This window comes from Sturnus vulgaris, chromosome 11 (genome assembly GCF_052056855.1).
Source record: "Sturnus vulgaris isolate bStuVul1 chromosome 11, bStuVul1.hap1, whole genome shotgun sequence".
Taxonomy (NCBI): Eukaryota; Metazoa; Chordata; class Aves; order Passeriformes; family Sturnidae; genus Sturnus; species Sturnus vulgaris.
This window is the reverse complement of record NC_142253.1, coordinates 12804325-12826428: the sequence shown is the minus strand read 5'-3', so window position 1 is coordinate 12826428 and position 22104 is coordinate 12804325. Positions and strand designations below refer to the sequence as shown.

Genomic DNA, 22104 nt, shown 5'->3' with positions numbered 1-22104 from the left:
CCAGATTATCACCAGTGAAAAAGGATGCCTTGAACCATGACCAGGCTTAAGTTGTGACACAGATCCTTCAAGAATCTCTGAACAGAGAACAAACAGAAGCAGATTTTAAAGCAGGAAAGGGCTTATGTACCAAGCCTGTGGTGCTATGGGCAAAAGAAGCCCCTCTCATTTGAAAAGGTTTCTGTAAAAATATCATGCAAAAGGCTTTGGATTCCTGAGAGCATAAGGAGGAAAAAGTGATGCCATATCCAGCTATGACCCGAGTCCATCAAATTTTATAACATAAATTGTCAAATCTTACTGAGAATATGTGAAAAGTGTTATGAGAGCACTGCCAACATTTTGAGTATTTTTCCAACGCAGAATGTCTTTTGAATCAACTAAGTTGTTCAGGCAAAGCTACCATCACACACTGCCTTTCCTACTCGTGCCCCTCCTGTGTTAAACTACAGGGGAAAGTGGCACTCTGCATTTTCACCCCCACGGGAATCTGCACTGGGCAAAATTGAGATGCAATCCAATTGCCATGACTGTTATGAACCATGTTCAAAAAAACCAGATTCAAATATCAGGTTAAAAATTAGGAGAATAAACCACAATGTTAAGTCATGCAGAAATATTACTTTAGGATATTTCTAATTAATAGAAAAGTATAAACTAAAAAGACTTTTAAGATAGTAAGGCCGCTGAATGTCTTGTATGGACATAAATGGGACCTGAACAGCCACATTTAAAATCAGAGAGTAAATGCAATTTTACTACATTTTCTGAGAACTTTTAAGGAAAAAATAACCAGGATGATTATGAAGCTATAGGACATCTATTCTTACCTGTCTAAAATAAACAAGTTAAGTGCAACGAAAATAAAACTAAAACTTAAGGGTCTCAGACTTCTCTTTAGTTCAAAATTAGGTGCTTAAAGTTTGAATCAGACCAATATTAGGTAATAGTATACAATATAATAGTAAACAGCATAAAATGAAAATGTAAAAAAGAAGCAGAATGGTCAATTATGTCTGCAGTACCCATGTGAATGGCTTATTAACATGGATTCTCCTCACTGTGCAGGAACACTTGGATTCAACTGCACACTAAATGTCTTTCTGAAGCAGATTCGTGTAAACAACACAGCAGCAATAAAATAACAACAATAACAACAACAACAAGACAAATAATAAAATTATGTGGTCCTATAATATTCACACCTGTGAAATTCAAGGCAATCAGAAAGATTAAGTTAGCACAGCATCAGAAACCGAAGTGACAGTGATCAGGAACCAGCACTAGAGTTGCTGCTGTTCACAGGTGCTATAGATGACAATGTCTACACTCTGTGAAACCATTGCATGACTTTTTTGCTCCCACGCTTGTTAAACATATAGAGAGCTTAAATGCAATTAATTAACTCACAGTGCTCCAGAACAATGTTTTGGGCTGCCAGAATAATCACACTCGCAACAACTTCTAATGATATTCTTTTTCTCACACAGTAATACAAACACTTTCAATATCATAAAATACACAGTGCAATAAAGCTGAATTAATGCATCAGGGAAAATGCAGTTTGGGGTATTTTGTTATGCTTGAATGCCTGATGTCATCACCATAATAGCACAGCAGCAAGGTTTTTGAAGTACTTAACTAGAACAGTATATGGACTGCAACACACTGCCTACAATTCCATTTTATTCATTTGCTGCTGAAAGAGCTTTTTAAAATATTTACAGTGTAATTAGTAAGAAATAATTCTGTGTATTGCATGCAGGAGAAAATATTGCTGGTTGTTAGTTTGCTGAGGAAGTGTGATTACATATTTTTTTAAAATTCCTTGATTGTTTCTCACCCTTTTTGTTGCATTAGCAATATGCTGATGTGATGAAATATAGAGCAGTGGACTAAAAAACTGAGAACTCTGCCAAACACCAGCTTTGCCTCTGGCCAGAGTATTCTGTACACCTGCAGTCCTGAAAGCACTGGAAAGGTTTCTAATTTCATGTTTTGAGAAGAAAAATAAAATGCTCTCAAGGAGTTAGAAGACCTTGCATTTTGGCCAACTGCACTTACATTTTTGGCACTATATCCTAAAAGTGAAAAGAGACAACCAGGAAAATTTCTCGCAGTATCCAAGTTCAGGATGAATCAGTAACATAGCAGTGTCTTCTGCTCTTACCAAAATCTCTTGAGATGTTCTAAAAATGGACTTTTTAGCTAATTATTTCATGAAGGCTTGCATCACTGTACAAATTTATCTAAAAATACCTTCTCAGAATTCTCAAAAGGAATCTTGGCCAGGGTGATTATACACATTACATAATCACTCAGCCAAGCTCACATGGTAATTTTGTTTAATACTGTATTTCTGAGAGGTTTTTTTAAAGCTTACTGCAAAGTTGTACAGCTCTCAAAATACAGCATTTGGTGTATGAATCCCAGCAATCCCAGTGGTTTTGTTTTGCTGGGAGTGTATTACTGTGCTTCTCAATTATTTAAGCACTAAACAATAAATATTTAACTGACAGATTGCAGCTGCTAAATTGTATTTAAATCGTTACAATTAAATACTGTGATACAAATAATTTTTCTAGGTTATTTAGGTTTTGACATAAAAACAATTCTCTTCTTCCAGCTTAAAATAACAGAATTTTTACTTAAACTCATACAGTCACAATCCATAAAAATATAGCTCAACTCATTCATATCAATAACATTTTAATCTTTAAAATGCGATATGCCTATCTGTAGCTTTATTAAAATAAAACATAAATATTCTCATTTTCTTAGAGACAAGATATTTCATTTCTCTAAGATGTCTCTTTTTCTTTTTTAGTGTGAAAAATTGTGACAAATTATTTTAAAATCAATGTCCTAATAGGAGTTTACAATGTGCTTGACATTCACAAAGGCCAGAAAATGTGGATATATATGAGAGTAATACAGATTTTTTTATCATGGACCAACATGTTATTTTGCCTCTCAAAGCAAAAATTCCTCTTACAGTATGGAACAGGGATGAATTTAGGGCTTTATGTTAATATTTAGCATTATCTAGTGATTCATCTTCTAATATTTATAAATATTTCTCCTTTGATGATCACATTAGGCTGGAGAAGTTGGGGTTTTTTTGAATTCTCTCTTTCAGCAGTGTAACAGCTGTGGAAATGGAGGATGGGACAAATCAGAGCAGAAGAAAACAAGTGATGCTGCAGCTGATTATTCAGTGAAGTTCTGTGAATCAGCAGCAGCTCGAGAGACAGCATCCCTCAAGGAAAAGGAGGAACTGGGGATGAATCCCACGGGGGGAATCTGCCACTGCCCCCTCCCAGCAAAGTCACAGCAAGACTTTGTGGTGGCTGCACATGAGAAACCTTTGGGGGCTGACAGTGGCTCTCCACAAAGGGATTAAACAAGTATGAGAGAAGACTACAACCTCTATTATCAGATAATTCTTAAGTGTAATAAAGGGGTGACCTAGTTAAACCACATTCCTGTTCCTGGTGACTCTTTTTTTGTGGTGTCTGAGATAACAGGGAGATTATTTTGGCATCAATTTAATCTAGTTAAATAGCTTTACTGAAGATCTTTATCGCTATAAATAATGGAGGTATTTGAAGTATTTGGTTACAATTCTAACTGAAGTTATCCAACACAATGCTTCTCTAGCAATCCTCCTCTGCTGTTCTCACTCTGTCTGAAGAAAGTTATCAATGTTTTGAACACTTTCCAGTAATAGCTTAAAGATACAACACCAAAACAAAACAAGCACAACAACAAAACAGCTGCCCAGTTCTCTGATGAACATTTTTAAAATATCCATGATAGGTATCATGGAACATGGCAAAGGGGTGTATTCACTTACTCTTCAGTAACCTAAGATGTAGGTAGAAAAGGAAGATATCTAAAAACGAAAATAAGTAACCCCTCTTTTCCAAAGCTAAACAAAAATGCCTAAAACTATTTGGAACCCAACATCAGCTGCTCTGCTGCAGCACAGTGGGATGAAGTAATAAAAAGCATGAAGCATATCTGCCTATTTATCATTTAAATTTTGGTGAAATGTCTCCTGGGCAGCTGACTGACCTGACACACAACTGCATCATGGCCAGAGTGTGTGTGATAATAACTGTTTGTAGAGGTTTTTTAACTATGTGGTTCTTATTTATACCTCAAATGACTTAAAGTATTGAAGACACAGTGATTTTTTTACCCATTTGAGAATTAATTTTAAGAACAATGGCAATTTCTAGATAACCTCCCAGAAAGCCTGAAGCCATCTGAAAACACAACAGTTTTACAACAGATAAGCAAATAACTGAACAAGAGGAGGTTAAAAGGAGTGAACAGAATGGACAGATCTTGCTTTATGCAAAGAGCATCTGCTGTCCTCTCGCACAGAATTAAGAAGGTTGGAAACTGTACAAAGAGGGAAAACAAAATGTATTGGCTGCATATAATGTGAGCCAAGTAAATGTGCAGCTAATTCTTAACAACTCCAGAGAAGCAATAAACACTTAAATGGAACACATCCTACCTTGTGCAACTGCTGTCATGTGTCAGACCTGCCTTGAACACTTCCAAAAGGACATCAGCATAAAACAGTACAAATGAAAATATTGCCAGTTTTCTGTTGCCAAGAAAGTGTGAAACGTAATGTCTCCCCACCTGCTGTTTTAACTGATGTACTAATCTGTCCTTCTCTCGTTTAAGAGCCATTACTTCATCTTGAGTCTTCTTTTTCTTTGAAGCAGACAGCTCAAGCAAGGCAATGTTTGCATCTTTTTCGCTAATTGCAGCAAGCAAAGCTTCCTGTCTGATAAAAGAAAATAAAATTACAATTGTTACATTCTCATTAAAACAGAATATATACTACTATACCACACTCTGAGATATTTCTTTCAATCACCTACTGTCTGAACATTCTAAATAGCAAACATTGTCAGGTCTAACCAAATCATTAAATAAACTAATTAGCCAAAAATTTCTCTTTATAGACTTTTCATTATTTGGTTCGTCAACCATTTATCTCAGTCTATCACTACAATATGATATCTAACAATAGTTCTGTGAAATTTCTTGCTTTTAAAAATCTTTGATTTTTTTTAAATTCACTTTCCCGAATTCTAGAATACCTTACACAAATCTCTTTTGACTTATGCAGATCATAGAGATTGAATAATAGAAAGCAAAGTGATATAGATAAAATCAATTTTTACATTATCCTGTTAACTTGGTACCCTAGGATCCTCAGTGCAGGAATGTCTGGATATCTTCCTCATATTTACTTACATGTTTTCCTATGGATTTATTATTATTCACTTTGTCAACACAAAAATATATTTCTAGAAGTAAAATACAAGTTTTTTATCTGATTGTTCATGAGAAATCATTTCCTTTGCAATCTTGACCCCTCAATCTTAGAGAGCAAACAGAACCTTACAACACTCAGACATATACAGGAAAACACAGACACTTGCAGGGGCACATCACAAATAGTGTGTGAGGACATAAGACAAAGGCAATTTTTTACAACATGCAGTTGAAAGCACAGATCTTGCAGTATCTTATACCCTAAAAAGCTCATGCTCTGGCAAGGACATAATCTGTCCTTTAATTTCATAAATAAAATAAATATATTCACCTTCTGCAACGTATTCAGTGACAGACTACGACTTATCAGCCAAGAAAGAGCACATAATACCTAATTCTTTTAGAAATGAATATGTTATGGCCTGTGCCTTTTCCCAGAACTATATAAGATCAATCATTAAAAAATAAACATGGATAAATGAATCATAAATTAACCTTAGGCTCCAACTGCTAATAAATGTAAGAATACAGCTCGTGAACTTCATACAGTCAAGGTGAGCTAAAAGTTTGGAATTCTCACAGTCCTTTGCTTGCCAGCAAAAATGTCAAGAAAGTTAGTTCACTTTTATTTCAAAGTTCCTAATGTATTAATATAAATATTTATAGGACAATATTTCTGATGGAGTCAAAGAAAAACAACCCATTTATTTTAGTCGAAGCTATGCGACATGGATCAATTTTAGATAAACAGTTGCATTTTATTCATACACTTTAATAGTCTCATTTATTATTCTGTCTTGTTCATTCAAATCTCAGTTAAATGATGTTTAAAAGAGAATGTCATAGGACTCCAACAGTCTTAATTTAAATTATAGCTACAAATTATTTTAAAATAACCAATATTAAACAAAAAATATATATCAGAGGGGTTGCATATGCATATTGCTAATTTGAAATGAAATACAGGTATATTATTTTTCTATAAACCTCACAATAATGCATAAAAATTGCTATGTAGTAATTTGTAAAAGCCTTCCAGTCTGTTTACATGTTGTGCTCAAGTACCTATTCTATAACATTTTCATTAAAATATTAAATTTTTAATGCACCAAAATAGAAGATAGGTGATTTCCTGCTCTATTAATTTCCTCTGAACTTGCAGAAAGCAAGCAATTTATCTTAAAGTCATGGAATGGTTTGGGTTGGGAGGGACCTTAAAGCCCATCCAGTGCCACCCCACCATGGGCAGGGACACCTCCCACTATCCCAGGTTGCTCCAAGCCCCATCCAGCCTGGTCTTGCACATTCCCTGGCATGGAGCAGCCACAGCTTCTCTGGGCACCCTGTGCCAGTGTCTCACCACCCTCACAGATGTCAGGCACGATAACACAACTTCTCTGGCAGAAATAAAGGTATTCTGTGACTTTAAAGCCAAAGAAGAAGAAACAGCATATTGCATATAGGCATAAAATATATTATTCCAAATTAAATAAGGTTCACTCCTCTGCAGTTTTCTGAGAGCAAACTGTCATAAAATTACAGAGAAGAGTGAGTTAGAAGTGTAACAATGTTCCAGTTATAATATCTGAAGATAAACATTAATACTACCATCACAAATCTACCTATTTTCATTGTAAGCATGTTAAAGAAATCTACATCTCAGAATTTCCAAGGTTTCAGAATATATTTAGGTTCATTCTTAAGCTGTGTAGGTTAACTCCATGCCAGCCAGCCCCAATATAGTATGTCTGCTCTCTAATAGCAAATTCCACAGTAAATACTTGTCAGCCATGAGGTTCTTATTGATATATAGTTATTTAACACATATTACAGCTGTAAAAAGCCAAAAATGGAATAAAAGGTTTAAATTACATGTTGAAAACGACATGAAGCTATACTGAAATTTTACTTCTCTGAAGTTTAGATCATGTCACTGCCTCTAACGTGGCAGTAAAAACACAAATCTGACTAGCAAGGAAGAAGAGTCAGAACCAGTGAATTATTTGGTATCATTTCAACATCTGATAATGGGATTCAGCCACATCCATATTTTTTGCATTGCCAGCCAAAATGATCACACATTCTTGTGATCTTAACTGCTCAGCTGAGCAATGTTCTCCACTCCACTTTAAAGTAACAGATGAGGTGAAATGTTTCATGAGAGAGGAAAGCCAGTCAAATGTGCACTCTGGATTCTGCAGCCCCAAACCCACAAAATTTTGCAGACCTTAGCATGTATTTTCTCAGCTGATGAGGATTTTCCTATCTTGGGAAAATGCTTGGGAAAATATGTAACCAACCACTTTATTCCAGGAAATAATGACTCATATCAAGCGCTTCCAGGAAGTGATGGTTCACAGTCCTGTGAAATAGCTGCTGTCAAATGACACCACAAGTGGTCCACTGAGACACTCCAAGATTTGAATCAAACCCACAGCACATATATGTTTGAATTGCCTCCCCCCCCGCTCCAAATGACTGCCAACGTATTTTTTAAATCTTATCTTTATAGTTAATTTAAGTGGAGCTGGGAGGGCTTAAACTTATGAATGTGGAGAGACGAGTGCACGATACGAGAGTGGGGATTTCTGTGGAAGTGTTTCCCCAGCCATGTGCAATGTGAACACATCAAATGCAAACTCACACTGCCAGCACTCCTGGAGCCACCCAAACGTGAGCCAGGCTCTGTTCAGAAGCTGCAAAGCCTCAGTTATCTGAGAGACAAGGTGTTTTAGCTCGGGCATAGTGCCACACAATGTGCTGATGGCTTCCAGACTGGGCTGGCTCACACAGCCTGCCCAGTGTAGGAACAGCACCTGTCTGCACAGACATATTCCTGGATGTGTCAGGAAATTATCCATGTTAATAAACATGGATTATCTGAACAGCAATAACCTCAAATATAAGTGGCATTTAAGCAGGCATCCGGGTTAACAAGAGGTTGGCACAGCTGGGCTGTGTATTCTACCAAATGATATGTGGGTTGCTTTAATTTTTGTTAATTAACTACTTCTGTACAGAGGGAAGACAGAGAAGCCCAACAGATTTTATTATTATTTTTTAGAGTACAAAATAAAGAAGCAGGTTTTGACAGAGCACATGAGGAAAGCCATGACCTCCTTTACTCCTGCATGGCCCAGGATCCAGACCCCACCTCTGGAAGACAGAGGTTGAAAAAGACTCTGCCCACACTTGTGAGGCATTGGAAGTGAAGAGATCCAAGCATTTAGGAAGCTGCCTCTCAGGACACATCAGGATCTCTACCTTATCATATCCTATTTATTACATATTGCATACTAGCTTGCCCTATTCTGTGAAAGTTGTTGTGCTAGCCTGTCCTCATATTTCAAGTTTCCTATGGAAGAACAAAACCTCGTGGATAGAAGCAATTTATTTTATCTCTTCATGACCTTGCTAAAAAATTAACATCATTGTTTTTGCAGCAATCTGGCCACGAGGAACAAGGTTAAGGTGCGAGCAAAGTGCCTGACAATAATGATTTTCTCACCTATAAACATGAAGTAACTTCATTCAAAAATGTAAACTGGTGGCAAGGTTTTTACCTAAATCTCTCAGGTAAGTCATCCACTTGTACTTTGCTGCTAGAAAATGAAACTCATCAGTTTTAGGGCAAGAATTTTTGAAAATCAAGACCTGAATTGGCACCAAGAACAACATACAGCCTGATACACTCTCAACTAACGTGCCTAAGAGTGTAAGCATCATTTATAATTCCTAATTATCTACTGTGTCAGGAAAAAAAATTACTATCCAAATACAGTTCTACAGAGATGTTATCACTATTTGCAGCCAAAATGTCTCCTTATTGTTTAATAAATTATAGCAATAAAATACATTTTAAAATAATTTATTAGATCAGTGGATTAAATGACATTCTTTAACAGTAATATTTATAAAGAGTAATCCCTTTTGTTATTAGTAGTTTTTCCTCTCTTTTTTTGGCAAACTAATCTGTTATACAAATAACATGGTAGTATTTTTAACACAAAAAAAGAATCACTCTAACTTTTCATAGTAAAAGTAAATTCTCAAATTAAAAAATACATATTAAACTTAACAGCAAATGCTCTAAATCGGTAATTATTCTGTACATTTTTCTTTCATCTGCATAAAGTAATTTCTAGGATTCCCAGTTTATCTATCATCCACTATAATACGCTGCTTATTGCAAAGAGAGGAGGGAAAACTTTTCCCTGGAAAAGCAAAACTTACAAAATGAAATTTCTCCTCTCCTGACTGCAGCCATCCCACTCGGATGTCCAGGAATTCATTAATTTACACAAGTTGTGTTCTATCCAAAATTCCAGTTTGTATAATGTTTGCATTAACTAATGAATGATGGACTACAAAATCTATTTGTTACACTTCAACAAGGCTCGAGATTGGGAGGATTTTCATGTGCCATGAACACAGGAATAAAATTGGTCTTTACAAATCAAGGATGCTGTCTAGAAAAGTAAGGAGAATTCCATATTGATGATCTGTTGTGAGTAAGGCAAGTACCATCTTAAGAAGTAAAAACAAAAATAGATTGCAAGGCAGGAGTGTTTTCATCTACACAAAAGGTCTTAGCTGCAATACTGAATCCAATATTCTCTGAAAAATTGGAAAAAGGCAGAGAAATGACTGATGAGAAAACATCAGAAATGAGAAAATAGTCTATGAGTGACAACATGATAGCAAGAACCTAAAATGCTATGTCAAACTGAAATAGAACTTCTTTATTCTATATTAATGGCACACAGAACAAGAAGCAATGTCCATAAATTGCAGAAGAAAGCAGCAAATTTTTCCCTCCTAATATCCAGCCAGGCTGCATTGATAAGGGCCATTCCTCAGTGATTGTCAAATACAAGTAGTCCTTTCTTTGGAGGAATGATCAATTATTAATCTGATAATAGAGATAGCTTTTAAACACACAGAAAGTATAAAATAATATAAATCTTTTAGTAAAGTCACTGGAAGTAGTGTCAAAGAAAAATCTGAATTTAAAAAAAACCTTACATAGGATTAGAGAAAGCAGATGATAGCAAAGTCACTCAATTATTAATGTTACATAACACCTGAAAAATGCAATCTTATGGATCTCTAGCAATACACACACACAGTTTGCATTTGTGAAAGCATCTGTCCTGGAGTTAAAAAATTACTTAATATGAAAAGGAAGTCTTAGCATACTAGAAGGGAAGATAAGATAATGCAAGAAGAAATAAATCCGTGAAAGTCTCTGTTGAATGCCAAACTGAAAAAGTATATTGTATACAGTATTTTATCAAACTTCAGCCTAAACAAATGTCAAATGGAATAATTTCTTTAACAAATATGGGCAACAACTGAGAAAAAAGGGTTGCTCACTAGCATATATTTAGTCAAGATTAACTAAGGATAAAAAAATGTACTAAGAACAGATTTAATAACCCTAAACTGTCATTCAGCTAGTAGGAGGTATTCAAGATACAGCTAATAAAACACAAAAAAATGGTTCTAACCACCCACAAAAAAATCTCAGTAGTATAAAACACTGAAGGATGACCACTAAGATAAATGCTTTCTTTTGAGAGCTGCCTCGCAGTTAACCTTCTTAAAGAGTCTCCCAGAAACCTCTAATCATAATACATTGCATTGCCACTTATCACAGTCAATTTAGAAGTGAGCTCTGTAAACACTCCTGCCTTACTCCCCACCTCTGTTAGTCTAAGAATAATTTTTTGAGCTTTAATAAAAGAACCCATGACAAGTTTTTGGGAGGTGGGGTGAGTTCTTAGAAACAGTCTAATTGTAACCTAACAGAATTTCAAGATTAAGATTTATAGAAACAAGACCTTCTAATGAGAACTTTTACTGCCTTTACTATTTAAGCTGTTCTCCACAAATACAGAAATGCAATTTTAAAAGTCACTATTAAAGCTAAATCAAGTCAGAAATGTTTGAACTAATGATATACAGTAAAGTACTCAGCCAGCTTCTTGCATGGTAATCATACTGAAGAACAAAAAAAAAAACAGTTCAATCAACTTTTTCACTTTAATTATTGTTTTCTTTCCCTCGTGACCCCCAGTATTCAACCTTAAGTTCAGTAGGAGGTGACTAGAGATAGACGGTGATGAGAGATCCTGTTTGAAACAGCTTCTCTCTGTCACTCCTAAAGCAAATAAATGGTTTGTTAAAACATGCTGTTAATCCATTATGGATGTGCATGCATCTTAGAAAATAAACTTCAGAATATTATTGGTATTTTAAAGCTTTTTCTGACAGAAAATTTATCTCTCGAATTGCTTGACAAAAGCACATTTATAGATTACTCCTTTTAAACGAACAATTATCTTGCACTGTATTCAAAGAACAAACCCCTCTGAAATCCTTTCAGAAGACAAAGACGGCATGAAATGGCATTTTGGGCTGTCCTGGTTCCCTTAACAGCAAACACAGACAACTATTGAAACTCCACAGCCCAAAGGCACCAAGAAGGGATGCTCCATTTAGTGTGGGACAGAAAAAAAGGGGAACTCTTCTTACAATCTCCACTCCACACTCCAAACCACCAAGCACTTTTCCTCACATCATCCGAGTACCAAATCTTGAATTTTCCATCAGATCAAGTCTTCTGCTGGAAGCAGGCGTGAGGATGAAATATCAATGCTTACACTGTGTGAGACAGGCAACAAATAGTCTCTATATTACACCTGTATTAGATTTATATTAGATGTAGATTAGACTAAAATCAAGGAGAAAAGGGATGATTCATCTGTTCCTAATGTGAAATTTCAGAGTAAAAGGAAGGAAGCAAAAGAGAGGACCTGATTCTAAATAATCTCAGAGGAGTTTCTTGACAAAGCAGCTTCCTTATCCATCTGTTCTTTTCCTCCATTCTACCTCCCCAGAGCCACAGTTCATTACTCCCATAATCACACCTCTACTTACATCTCCCACATTGCCTTGACACTGGCAATTTCCAATTATTTACTTCTTTCCTCCTTAACAGCAATTTGAAATGTGCACACAGGTCCTTTGTTAGGGAAACAAAACTAACCCAGATTTTAAAAGGTGAAGAAGGGGCTTCATGCCCATCTTTTGGGACTAATTTTAAAGTAAGAAGTAGCCACTCAACTGCCCTTTGAATTCTTGGAACTTTTTCAAGCCCTATAACATTGTACTACTGATGTCTTGATAACTGATATTTTAGAAATGACAGATAAGTAAAACAGATGCCCCATGAAAGACATTGTGAAAGCAATTACATCATAGTTTCATAGATCATGCTTCCATAACCACTGCATTATAATTTCATTCAAATAGGCAGCACTGCTCACACAGGAGTAGATGTAACAAGTTTCAGATTGTGTGAGAAATGCGGAGGAAAAATAATTCACAGTCCTGCAAAGCATAGCAGAAGAAATTAGATGACAATTATTCCTGAGTTCTGCAGCCTTTTACTGGAACTGACTCCTGTTGCTCATTTGGCTTTGTTTGATTCTCCACAGGAATGACACCAACGCTTGGATAAAATACCTCTGCCTGCCTTATGCCACAGCCCAAAGTGTAGAAATGGGGATTGCTGGGAAGAACAATGGGATCTGAGCACATGGGATTGTGTTTCAGCACAACATGGCACTGCACAGGGTCCACCTAAGTTAAACAGGAAAACAAACCTACAGGTAATCTGTCATTGTCAGCCCACTCATCCTTCAACACTGCTTTTTTTGTTTATAGAAGACAAAGATAAAAGTGCTTCGGAGGAGGAATGGTTTGATCTTTAGAATATAGTTCTTGGTAATGTTTTTGCACTGCCAAATAAAGGTTTAAGCTTGGAAAAAACATTACTATATAAGAGTTATTATGGTTTTAATGAATTTCCAGAGAATTCAAAATATTTGAGTCAAAGACATATAAAACTGTGATGCAGAAATGAAATATTAAAAACCCAAACCTTTGTTTTTTAACTTTCATTAATTGTAATCTGTCCTTAATATTGAGTTGACAATCTATTCCAAATAACCATTTGTTACAAAGTAAATGGTTATATTAAAGAATCAGTGAGGCTTTTTCCAACTTTTAATAAATGCCGATCATGAAAATTATCCACACAAACAAAAATATACAAACCTCTATTTCCTTCCTTTCCACTGGAAGTATAAGAAAAAGATTAATCTGATTTTAAAAGCAGTAACTTAAGGTCGTCCTTCTGATTTCACAATGCCACAAAGAGTTGCCCTCTGAATAACAAACATAAAACTCATAAAATCCAATTTAGACCACTTTGAACTTGAAGATATATCATAAATTGGCTCCATTTTGAAACAAAATATAGAAATCAGTATTAATGTATTAGAATTTATGCCTTGAGCTTTCCAGTGCATTAGAAGGCAATTTTGACAAATAAAACTGCCTAAGCACCTACAGAATTAACAGAATGCAGTCCCCTGGCAGTGCATAATTCATATTTGCTAACTGATCTGAGAGCACAGGTTAAATGCTCACTCACTAACTGGGGCATCAGACCAGTGCAAACCAGTGCCACAGAAATTCCACCAGTCACAAATGCATGTCAGAGTACACTCTGCATGTGAACCTGACACCAGAAAACCCCTCAGATGTTTGGACAAACACCCCTGACACACTACCCCAAGAAGGCTGATATTTTCATATTTTAACTATTTAAATTTAGATCTGTGAAGTCAGAAACATCATTACCTTTATTAACATGATGACATTCATCACTTATTTCCACATTATGAGTGTGTGTTAAAAGTTACATAGCTTAATTTGATTGATACAGGAAATTCTACCAATTATTACAATTCAACATTTTCATTTCGTAAAATTATGGTTTTGCTAAATTTGCTGGGTTGATAAGGTATTGCTAGACACAGAAGAAACTTTAACATATCATTTCTGACAATTTCATTATATCTGGAACTACTAGCATAAGCCACAGAAAATCGAGTATTAACATAAATAATTATTGGAGATAATATTAATTAAAAAAAAAAAAAGTAAACACCTGGATAAAGAAGATAAGTTATTTTTATTTCTTCTCTAACTAACAATTCCTTTAGGTTCAGGATGTCTAAAGACCTAATTGCCTAAGAACATTTTATCAGAGAATATTTATTAAAACCCTGCCACCATTACTTTATCTCAGTGGAAAAAAACTCCAAGCTTCATTTTTAATAAAATACTCCAAACTCGAGATGCAGCATAAGAAATTAAAAACTATAAAATAGAAAAGTATCAGTAAAGACTATGAAAGCCTGGAGTAGGAACAAGATATTTTATTTATAAGGAGAGAGGAAATTAGGCAGCAGCACACAAATATTTCTCTAATTAGTATCTTAAAAGATTGGGAATGAAAGAGATAGGACACCACATGATGCTATTTAATTATATGACTTCCCTGCTAATGGAGCTATTCACAAGCATTGCCAGAAGCATGAAGACCTCACAAGATTCAACTTTGTGTAAAGAAGTTTCCCCATTGATCTCCTTTGGTGGGTTAAGTGTTTCAAAATCTGTTTCTGACTAAGCAAACATTTTAGAAGATGCACATGTAGAGTCTTGGAGCTCTGCAGTAACCCACACTGGCTCACAGTAAAGACCTTGGTGCTTTCTCAAAGCAGCCTAGAGAGGCATAAACCATATCTGAGCAGCTTTAGAGCCCACAGGACTGATGTTGGAATGGCAATAAGGACTCATCCCAGCAGAAAAAACAGAACTGAGATATCTTAATACAGTTCTACACTGAATTGGAGCATGATTAGTTGATAAACAACTTCTTACACATCACACCAACCTAACACATGAAGTCCCTATTGATTCCAATAATATTTCTGACAGTCTTTAGCAAAACTTCTTAAACTGAAGGATTTTATTTCAGGTAAAAAGGGTTTGCTTTTGTGCTAAGATCGAGTCACTTCAAATTCTACTACAAAAATGAATAATAAAATTATTTAATCCATAAGACTACACTGGTTACCGAAAATCCAGACTAGATGATACTTTTGAAATTATTAAAATCTGTGAACTAGAATTTAAAAAATTATATGGCTCTTACTGTTTGTTGGCTAGGTAAAGCAAACTGGTTTTTCTTTCTTGTCAATATTTTAACTATCATCTCTTTGCCTCTTAGCATCCCTTTGCATATCATCTCAAACCACCAGCCAGGTCTATGTCAGAAATTAACTGGTCTAGTCAGGGATTCTCATTATATGTTAAAATAATTTAGGTGAATCTTCTTGGGAAAAGAGGGTATTGAGACTTTTCCAGAAGCAGCTACCAAACACACAGCACATAGCAAAATCAGGGTTCCCCAGGGAGAGTCCCACAAGAGGAATGTTTGCAAGAACATTTGAGTTAATAGATTGTTACATTTCTACAGTGGCTATAGTACAAAAATCTGTAAATTTCTTCCAAAACATAAGACGTGGACTGTGCATCTAACAAAAATCAATAGTGCTTTTGGAAAAATAACCAAATTCAGCAATTAAAAAAACAAAAAACAAAAAACCCTCTATAGAATCAAATAGAGGACATGTTCTGGGGCCTCTGCATGCTCATGGTTGATTTTAAAAAAAAAAAATTGTACACTTACTGCAGCCATGGATGAGCTCTAGAATCCAAGACAACAAAAAATTGAATATTTCTGAGCAGGATTTTGAACATTACCTGAATCAACAGCACATCTGGAAAGAATTGTGGCAGAATCAGCCTAAGAAGCAGTTGCTATGGAAAATGCTGGCTGAAATTGCTATCCGGGTGGCCTTGTGACTCACACAAATAATGGGATCCATTTTCAGATGAGCTGTCACTAGGAGGAGGAATGCTAATACAAGTGCCATTGCTGTGAGAAATGAAACAGCAGCTGTTAATTTCTGCAATGAGCAGAGATTCAGTACAGGTGGGAAGAAATAATGGCACCTTCAGCTGCTCAAAGAAGCCAGAAGTAACCTAATCAAAGTCTAGATACAACAGCAGGATTTTTTTTCCTGTTGCACAAAAGGGACCTCCTTAGTCACTACGACTCAACCCTGCAGGTAGCTCTGCTGCTGAACGTGTGCTCCAGTACAAAGGAAAATGCACAATCTCAGAACACAAAATGATGTCAAATATTCTAGACATTACTTTAAAGCACATGAGAACCATGCTAGCTGGTTACAACAATACTTCCCCAAATGAGAAAGTAACACATAAACTTGACAAAAAGATGTGCAAAGAGAGAATGCAGCATAATCTTTTCTGGACTACAGGATTAACCAAAAATTCACTTCAGGATCGAGCACAAAGAAATTTTATCTATGTCTGCCTTGTTTTTTTCCAAAAAAAAGAGAAAGGCATGCAGGTTATTATTGTATTGATTACAAAACCCTGTGATTTTACAACAGAAAACAAAGTTTTAGTTAACAAATAACGGGGGTATCTTTAAATGTAAGAAACACTATGTAAAAATCTAATAAATAAAATATTTAAAACATTTAAAATTACATCCAAGTACTAAAAACCTGGCAAAAACATAGTTGGTTTGGTTGTACTACTAATTTTAATACTGCCATTTGAACACTGCTCATGATTCTACAGTCAATTTTGACTTCAACTTATCCTTAAGGCAGAGATTGGTATTGTACAAAGTACAAAGGAACAAAGTATGTTTCTCCCAAATTACTTCCATGCTTCTGAGCATTAGTAGAAGTTACTCTATATTGAACAATTACTAACAGCTACAATTGTTTGGGAGGAACAGAGTCCATATGATGTTTATAAAGGCTGGCATATTCAGTTCACATTTACAGGAAGCAGAGTGGCTTGAAGCAAGAGAGCTGGACCAGGAACTCATCACATCAGTGCTGACTACCTAAGTGAAAAGCAAATCAGCAAAGTGTATGGAAATTTCACAAGTTGACAATACCTCCAAAATGTTTTCTAAGAAAATACTGTCTCAGACACTCATATAATAAAGAAAATAATTTTTATTTCTCTGTAATCAATACAGTGAATAAGACACATGCACAATATAATAAAAGGAGGAACTGCTAATAGGTATTTCTTCAATAGCTATATTTTCAACAGGTAGAATCACTCTTCCTGGTTATAATCATCAAATCCTGGTGTTAGCCAGTGAATTTTTGATGGACCTGGAATACTAAATGGAGATTAATTTTTCAGTTCTTTCCATTTGACTGCAATCAATGTCACTAGTTGCCAGCTTCCTTGCATCTCTTAAGGAGTAACATCCCACTGAGTGATCCAACATGACACCCTGCTCATTCACAACCCAGTGCTCTTCCCACCTGTCCCCTGTCCCAGCAGGTACTGCTGCCACTTCCACTTCATCTTCAGCTCCTCCACACGCTGCAGCTGTCACTCAGCCAGGAAGGTGGCTGGCTTGAAATCTCTGCCCTGTGCACCCCAGCATCCCCAGTTCCAGCCAGCTGATGCACAGACAATTGATAGACAAACTGCACAAGCCTAAAACCTATCTGGCAGAGCTTATCAGAGCCGTTTACTCTCTGTAGTGCCTCATCATTAAGTTTCTGATATTATCTGGTAACTAAATCAGCAGTCATAATGCAGTACAATGAATAAATCAGAGCACAATCAGAATCTGATGAAAACAATATCCAAAGCTTAAGACTATGTTTAAAAAGGACCATTCTTGAACTGAGAGATCGACAGAACCCCAACTGTGTCCCCAACTCCTTTCCAGAAACCCCTTAAATTCCTCCAAGGACCCAAGAATATGTTTTGATTGTTGAGAGAGCCCTTAGTTTTTCAAGCAACAGAACAGAGACTCAGAAACTATTTCCAAGTCCACAAAGAAATGATTACTGACAGTGACTACTGCACCTCACTGGCAATTTGCTAAAGATGCTGATCAAAGTTGCTAGTTAAAAAGCTGTGGCATTCATTTTCATAAGATCAGTCTAATACAAATCACCTTAAATTAACACTCAGCAGCAGCAAAACTTCAGCTGCTGCAAGAGAGGAGAAGAGAGAAGCTACCAAAAGAACAAATAGAATTTCCCAACATTTAATGGCTCACAGATCCATTTTCAGTCGTCACCTTCAAGGTGAACTACTGTTCTTCAATATATGATTACAAACCCACCAAATTTCGAATTATTTCATAATGTACATAGCAAAATATATGTGCCTACATATTCTTAAAAAAACCTGTAACTTCAACCTAACTGATTAAAGAAAAATGCAGTTATTGAAAAACATTCAATATATCCCACAGATCCTTTTTGCACAGAAACAGAAGTGGTGAGAAACCTACAAAGGGCCATGAAACTCTTGGACTGAGTTTATTGTTGTTTATTCCAACCAGCTATGACCACAGTTTAGGAAATCCTAATCAAGAAAATATTTTAAGTAAATCTCATTAGCCATAGACTGTGTCAGTATCCAGCACAAAGTCACTGATTCCAGGTGTTGTGTGATTATATCCCAACAGTGAACGTAACCATCTCTCCCAGGAGCCAGAGCAGGTCACCTGAGCAGAATGTCCACACTGAAACAGAGCTTGCTGGCAGGTTTTAGAGCAACACTCACACATGAGAAACACAAGTCCTTTGCTCCTTGTTTGATCTATCACTGGCCCATGGACCTGTGAAAATGCTCTCCTGCACCTTCACAAGCCCTAACCACAGTAATGCACGAGCTACTCTAGTACCACAGAACTTGAGGTAAGGATTAAGTTTCATGTTGCTTCTGCCAGGAATCCCCAGAAAAAATTATCAGAATGTGTCTTCTGAGTATAATAAAATAGAGATATTGAGAATTCCAGGCATGTTTTTTTCTATTCAATACAGAGAAGCAATAGTATAGCTAACTAAACCACAGCAACCCTCCAGAGTAAAAAAAATCCAGCTGCTAGATTTGGTCCAAGTCTAATTCTGAAAAGGTACCCCAAGGACTCTAGTCCTCATAAGGTCACCATGTGGTATCAATTGGCCTAAAGTGCCTTTCCAAGCACCTTTTTTTGTCAAAGATTCTTGGTTCCCCCTGCTCCATGCAGCCTGCACAGCTGGCCCACATTATTCTTCAGCTCATCCAGATTGGGGGCCTGGTTTTAACAAGGTCACAGGATCAGAGGGCACGGCAACCCCTCTTCTATCTCATATATTTTAGAGTTTCCTTCCTGTGGAAGTTGAGCATAAAGGTGAGTTGATGGGATTACTTGCAGATCTCATCCTGCCATCCTTCAGAGAATCTCCATTCGCAGACTTTCAGCACTGTCCATCAAGAGATGCTCTTGGAGAAGTGCAAAGCTCTGTTTTAAAAAAAGATGAATTTCGAGGTGCCAAAGGAAAAGGCGACGTGTCCTATTCATCCTGGTTCTGGCTTTGTCCTTCCCTTGCAGACTCTCCACAGAAGGTGCAGCTCATGTGAAAGTGGGAAGGCAGCTGTTGTGGCCAACAACAGATCCTCTCCTGCCAAGAGCTTCTCACTCTGGACACGGTCAGTTTAAATGAGAAACACCACCAGCCCATCAAGGACATCTGAGTGCATAAAGGCTAGGGAGTCTGGAGATTTTGGCAATACAATAGCAGAGGTTCCAGGGTCAGAGCCTAAGTGTGAATCACTGCAGTCCTAAATCAAGCAGCTGCTTCAGATTAGCATCACCATGGGCATTATCTTCTTCCAGAGTCATTCCCTGATTTCTTTTGCATGGTAGGATGACATGGGCCTAAATGATAGACTTGAATAACCAGAATGTCTCAATTACATTCATCAGGAAAAGGTGAACCCTATGTTTAAGGGAAGAAATCCTTAGCTGTCCCAGCTACTAATGACATTTGTTGAAAAATTAATTGTGTTACACATATGACTAATGGTATTTTCAGTCCAACTCTCAGTACTTTTACTTTCCAAATACTATTTCCATTGTACTCCCACTAGCAAATGTTTACACACTATATCTCAATCCAGAAAGACAACAAAGTAAGAGATTACAAAGAATTTCTCAAACATGGCTACCATTCATTCCCAGTGTAGAATTGGCTAAACTTTCTGTATACATTTGGTGTTATTCAGTTTTATTTATTTTTAATTTTAAAAACATTTTAAATCTGAGGAGAGTTAAGTCATAGTACTTATAGGCATTCATAAAATATGCAAATCCACATAAGGAAACAAAATTTAAAACTAGTGTGAAAGCTCTGATGACAATTATATTGAGAGTTAATTACAGCCCAAACCAAGGACTTCTGTAAGCTGCAAATTTACAGTTCCTTAGAAATGATGAGACTCATAACTCCAGTAGTGAAAATATTATTGCTTCTGTAAACTCCAAGCTCAAGTATAAAGTAGATATGTAATCTTCAACTCCCTAAACACTCCAATTTGGCCACTAAAGATGCTGCTTTACATTTCCAAACATTTTCCCCTGTCACTACTTTTTATACTTCAGTTCTCAGGTTGTAAGTATTTGTTACTTGCAAAGCAACTCCTTTTGAACGCCGAATCATGGGAGGCATTTGTTACTAACTGCTAATGCAGCCTGCCAAACAAAAACTCCCTGCTGGTGACATGACCACCTAGTGACCTCTAAAAATGTTTTAACAATGTGAAAAATATCTCCCTCTTGTAGGAAACAGCAATTTTTTAAATTAAATGTACATTGAATGTTCGCTTACATACAGATAAATGGTATTCAGAGTCACCTTCTCTGTTTCCAATTTCAATCTTTTGAAACCCAGCCCAAACCTAAATAAATAAACGTTGATACTAAGAGGAAACTAAGAGCTCAAGAGCCTTGTGATTCCAAAACAGCTTTTTTCCATTTTCTAAAATCTAAACTTCGAGCCAGACATAGAACAGGTAATGAAAAGAAACAAGTTTGGCAGCTCCTATGTGGGTCTAAGTTGAAAATATGTCAGGCAAAAATAAGTGGCTATAATTTGGCAGATTTAAAGTCTTTAAAAGTTTGCAGCTTGCAGAACTGATTTTTTTTTAAAGTATGTAAAATTTGCAAATTGAAACACTATAACTATGTTGAAAAATGACTGTTACATAATGCAATCATAACCAAGCTTTTAAACATCACTTTTCCCCTACCTATCCCCCACACAATAGTATCACAAAGAGAAAAACAAATTAGGATATCTACTAATGTGATAATAAATATCTAATGCTTAAATATGGTATATTTCTTTAGTATTCATTGAGGGTGTTTTTTTCAAGTTACCAGGACATTGACAGCTTTCAAGCAAATACATTTAGATAGTTATATCTCATTCATTTACTTCTCTCTTATTTAGAAGACACTGGATTAAAAAATATTGCTACTTGATAGGCTTTTTAACAAAGCATAGGTTTCTGGAATATTTACCTGTAATTACCTCAGATCATTCATGAAGAACACATTTGCCAATCTTACTACATCAACATTTATGATTTTTACCAAGAATAATAAACTAGCTGAGGTACAAGTCTTGAATCTCTCTCCTCCTCAACCCTTTTTCCCTCTGATCCAATAGCACCAAGCCAAAACAGGCTTAGCAGGCTGATGCCCCAAGACTGACCAAAGTCACAGCTCCTTCCAGCTCATTGCCACAACTGCACACAACTTCAAGTGTGACATATAAATTCAAGGACCTCAGTCCTGTTTAAAATAAAAATTTTCATCTTCTCCCATATTTAGGCTTTGAAGGAAAAGTCAGAAAAGCTGAGATACTAGAGCTGAACAGCTGAAATACTGATATCACAAATTATGCAGAGGAACTTCCCACCGATTTTGAACACATGGAGTAAAGTCCTTGTCACACCAAGATGTTACATCAG

General features: G+C 36.2%; 1 protein-coding gene across 17 annotated transcripts in view; it reads right to left on the bottom strand.

Annotated features, from left to right (window-relative positions):
* ERC2 (ELKS/RAB6-interacting/CAST family member 2) overlaps positions 1-22104 on the bottom strand; it is a 407597-nt gene that overhangs the window by 132860 nt on the left and 252633 nt on the right. For all 17 annotated transcript variants that reach the window (XR_015806058.1, XR_015806060.1, XR_015806062.1 and 14 more), the window contains one exon: positions 4660-4807. Coding sequence is in view for 1 of the 17 variants with exons in the window: in XM_088171529.1 (XP_088027655.1) it covers positions 4660-4807 (148 nt within the window). In the remaining 16 variants the exon portion in view is untranslated. The remainder of the gene's footprint in view (positions 1-4659; positions 4808-22104) is intronic.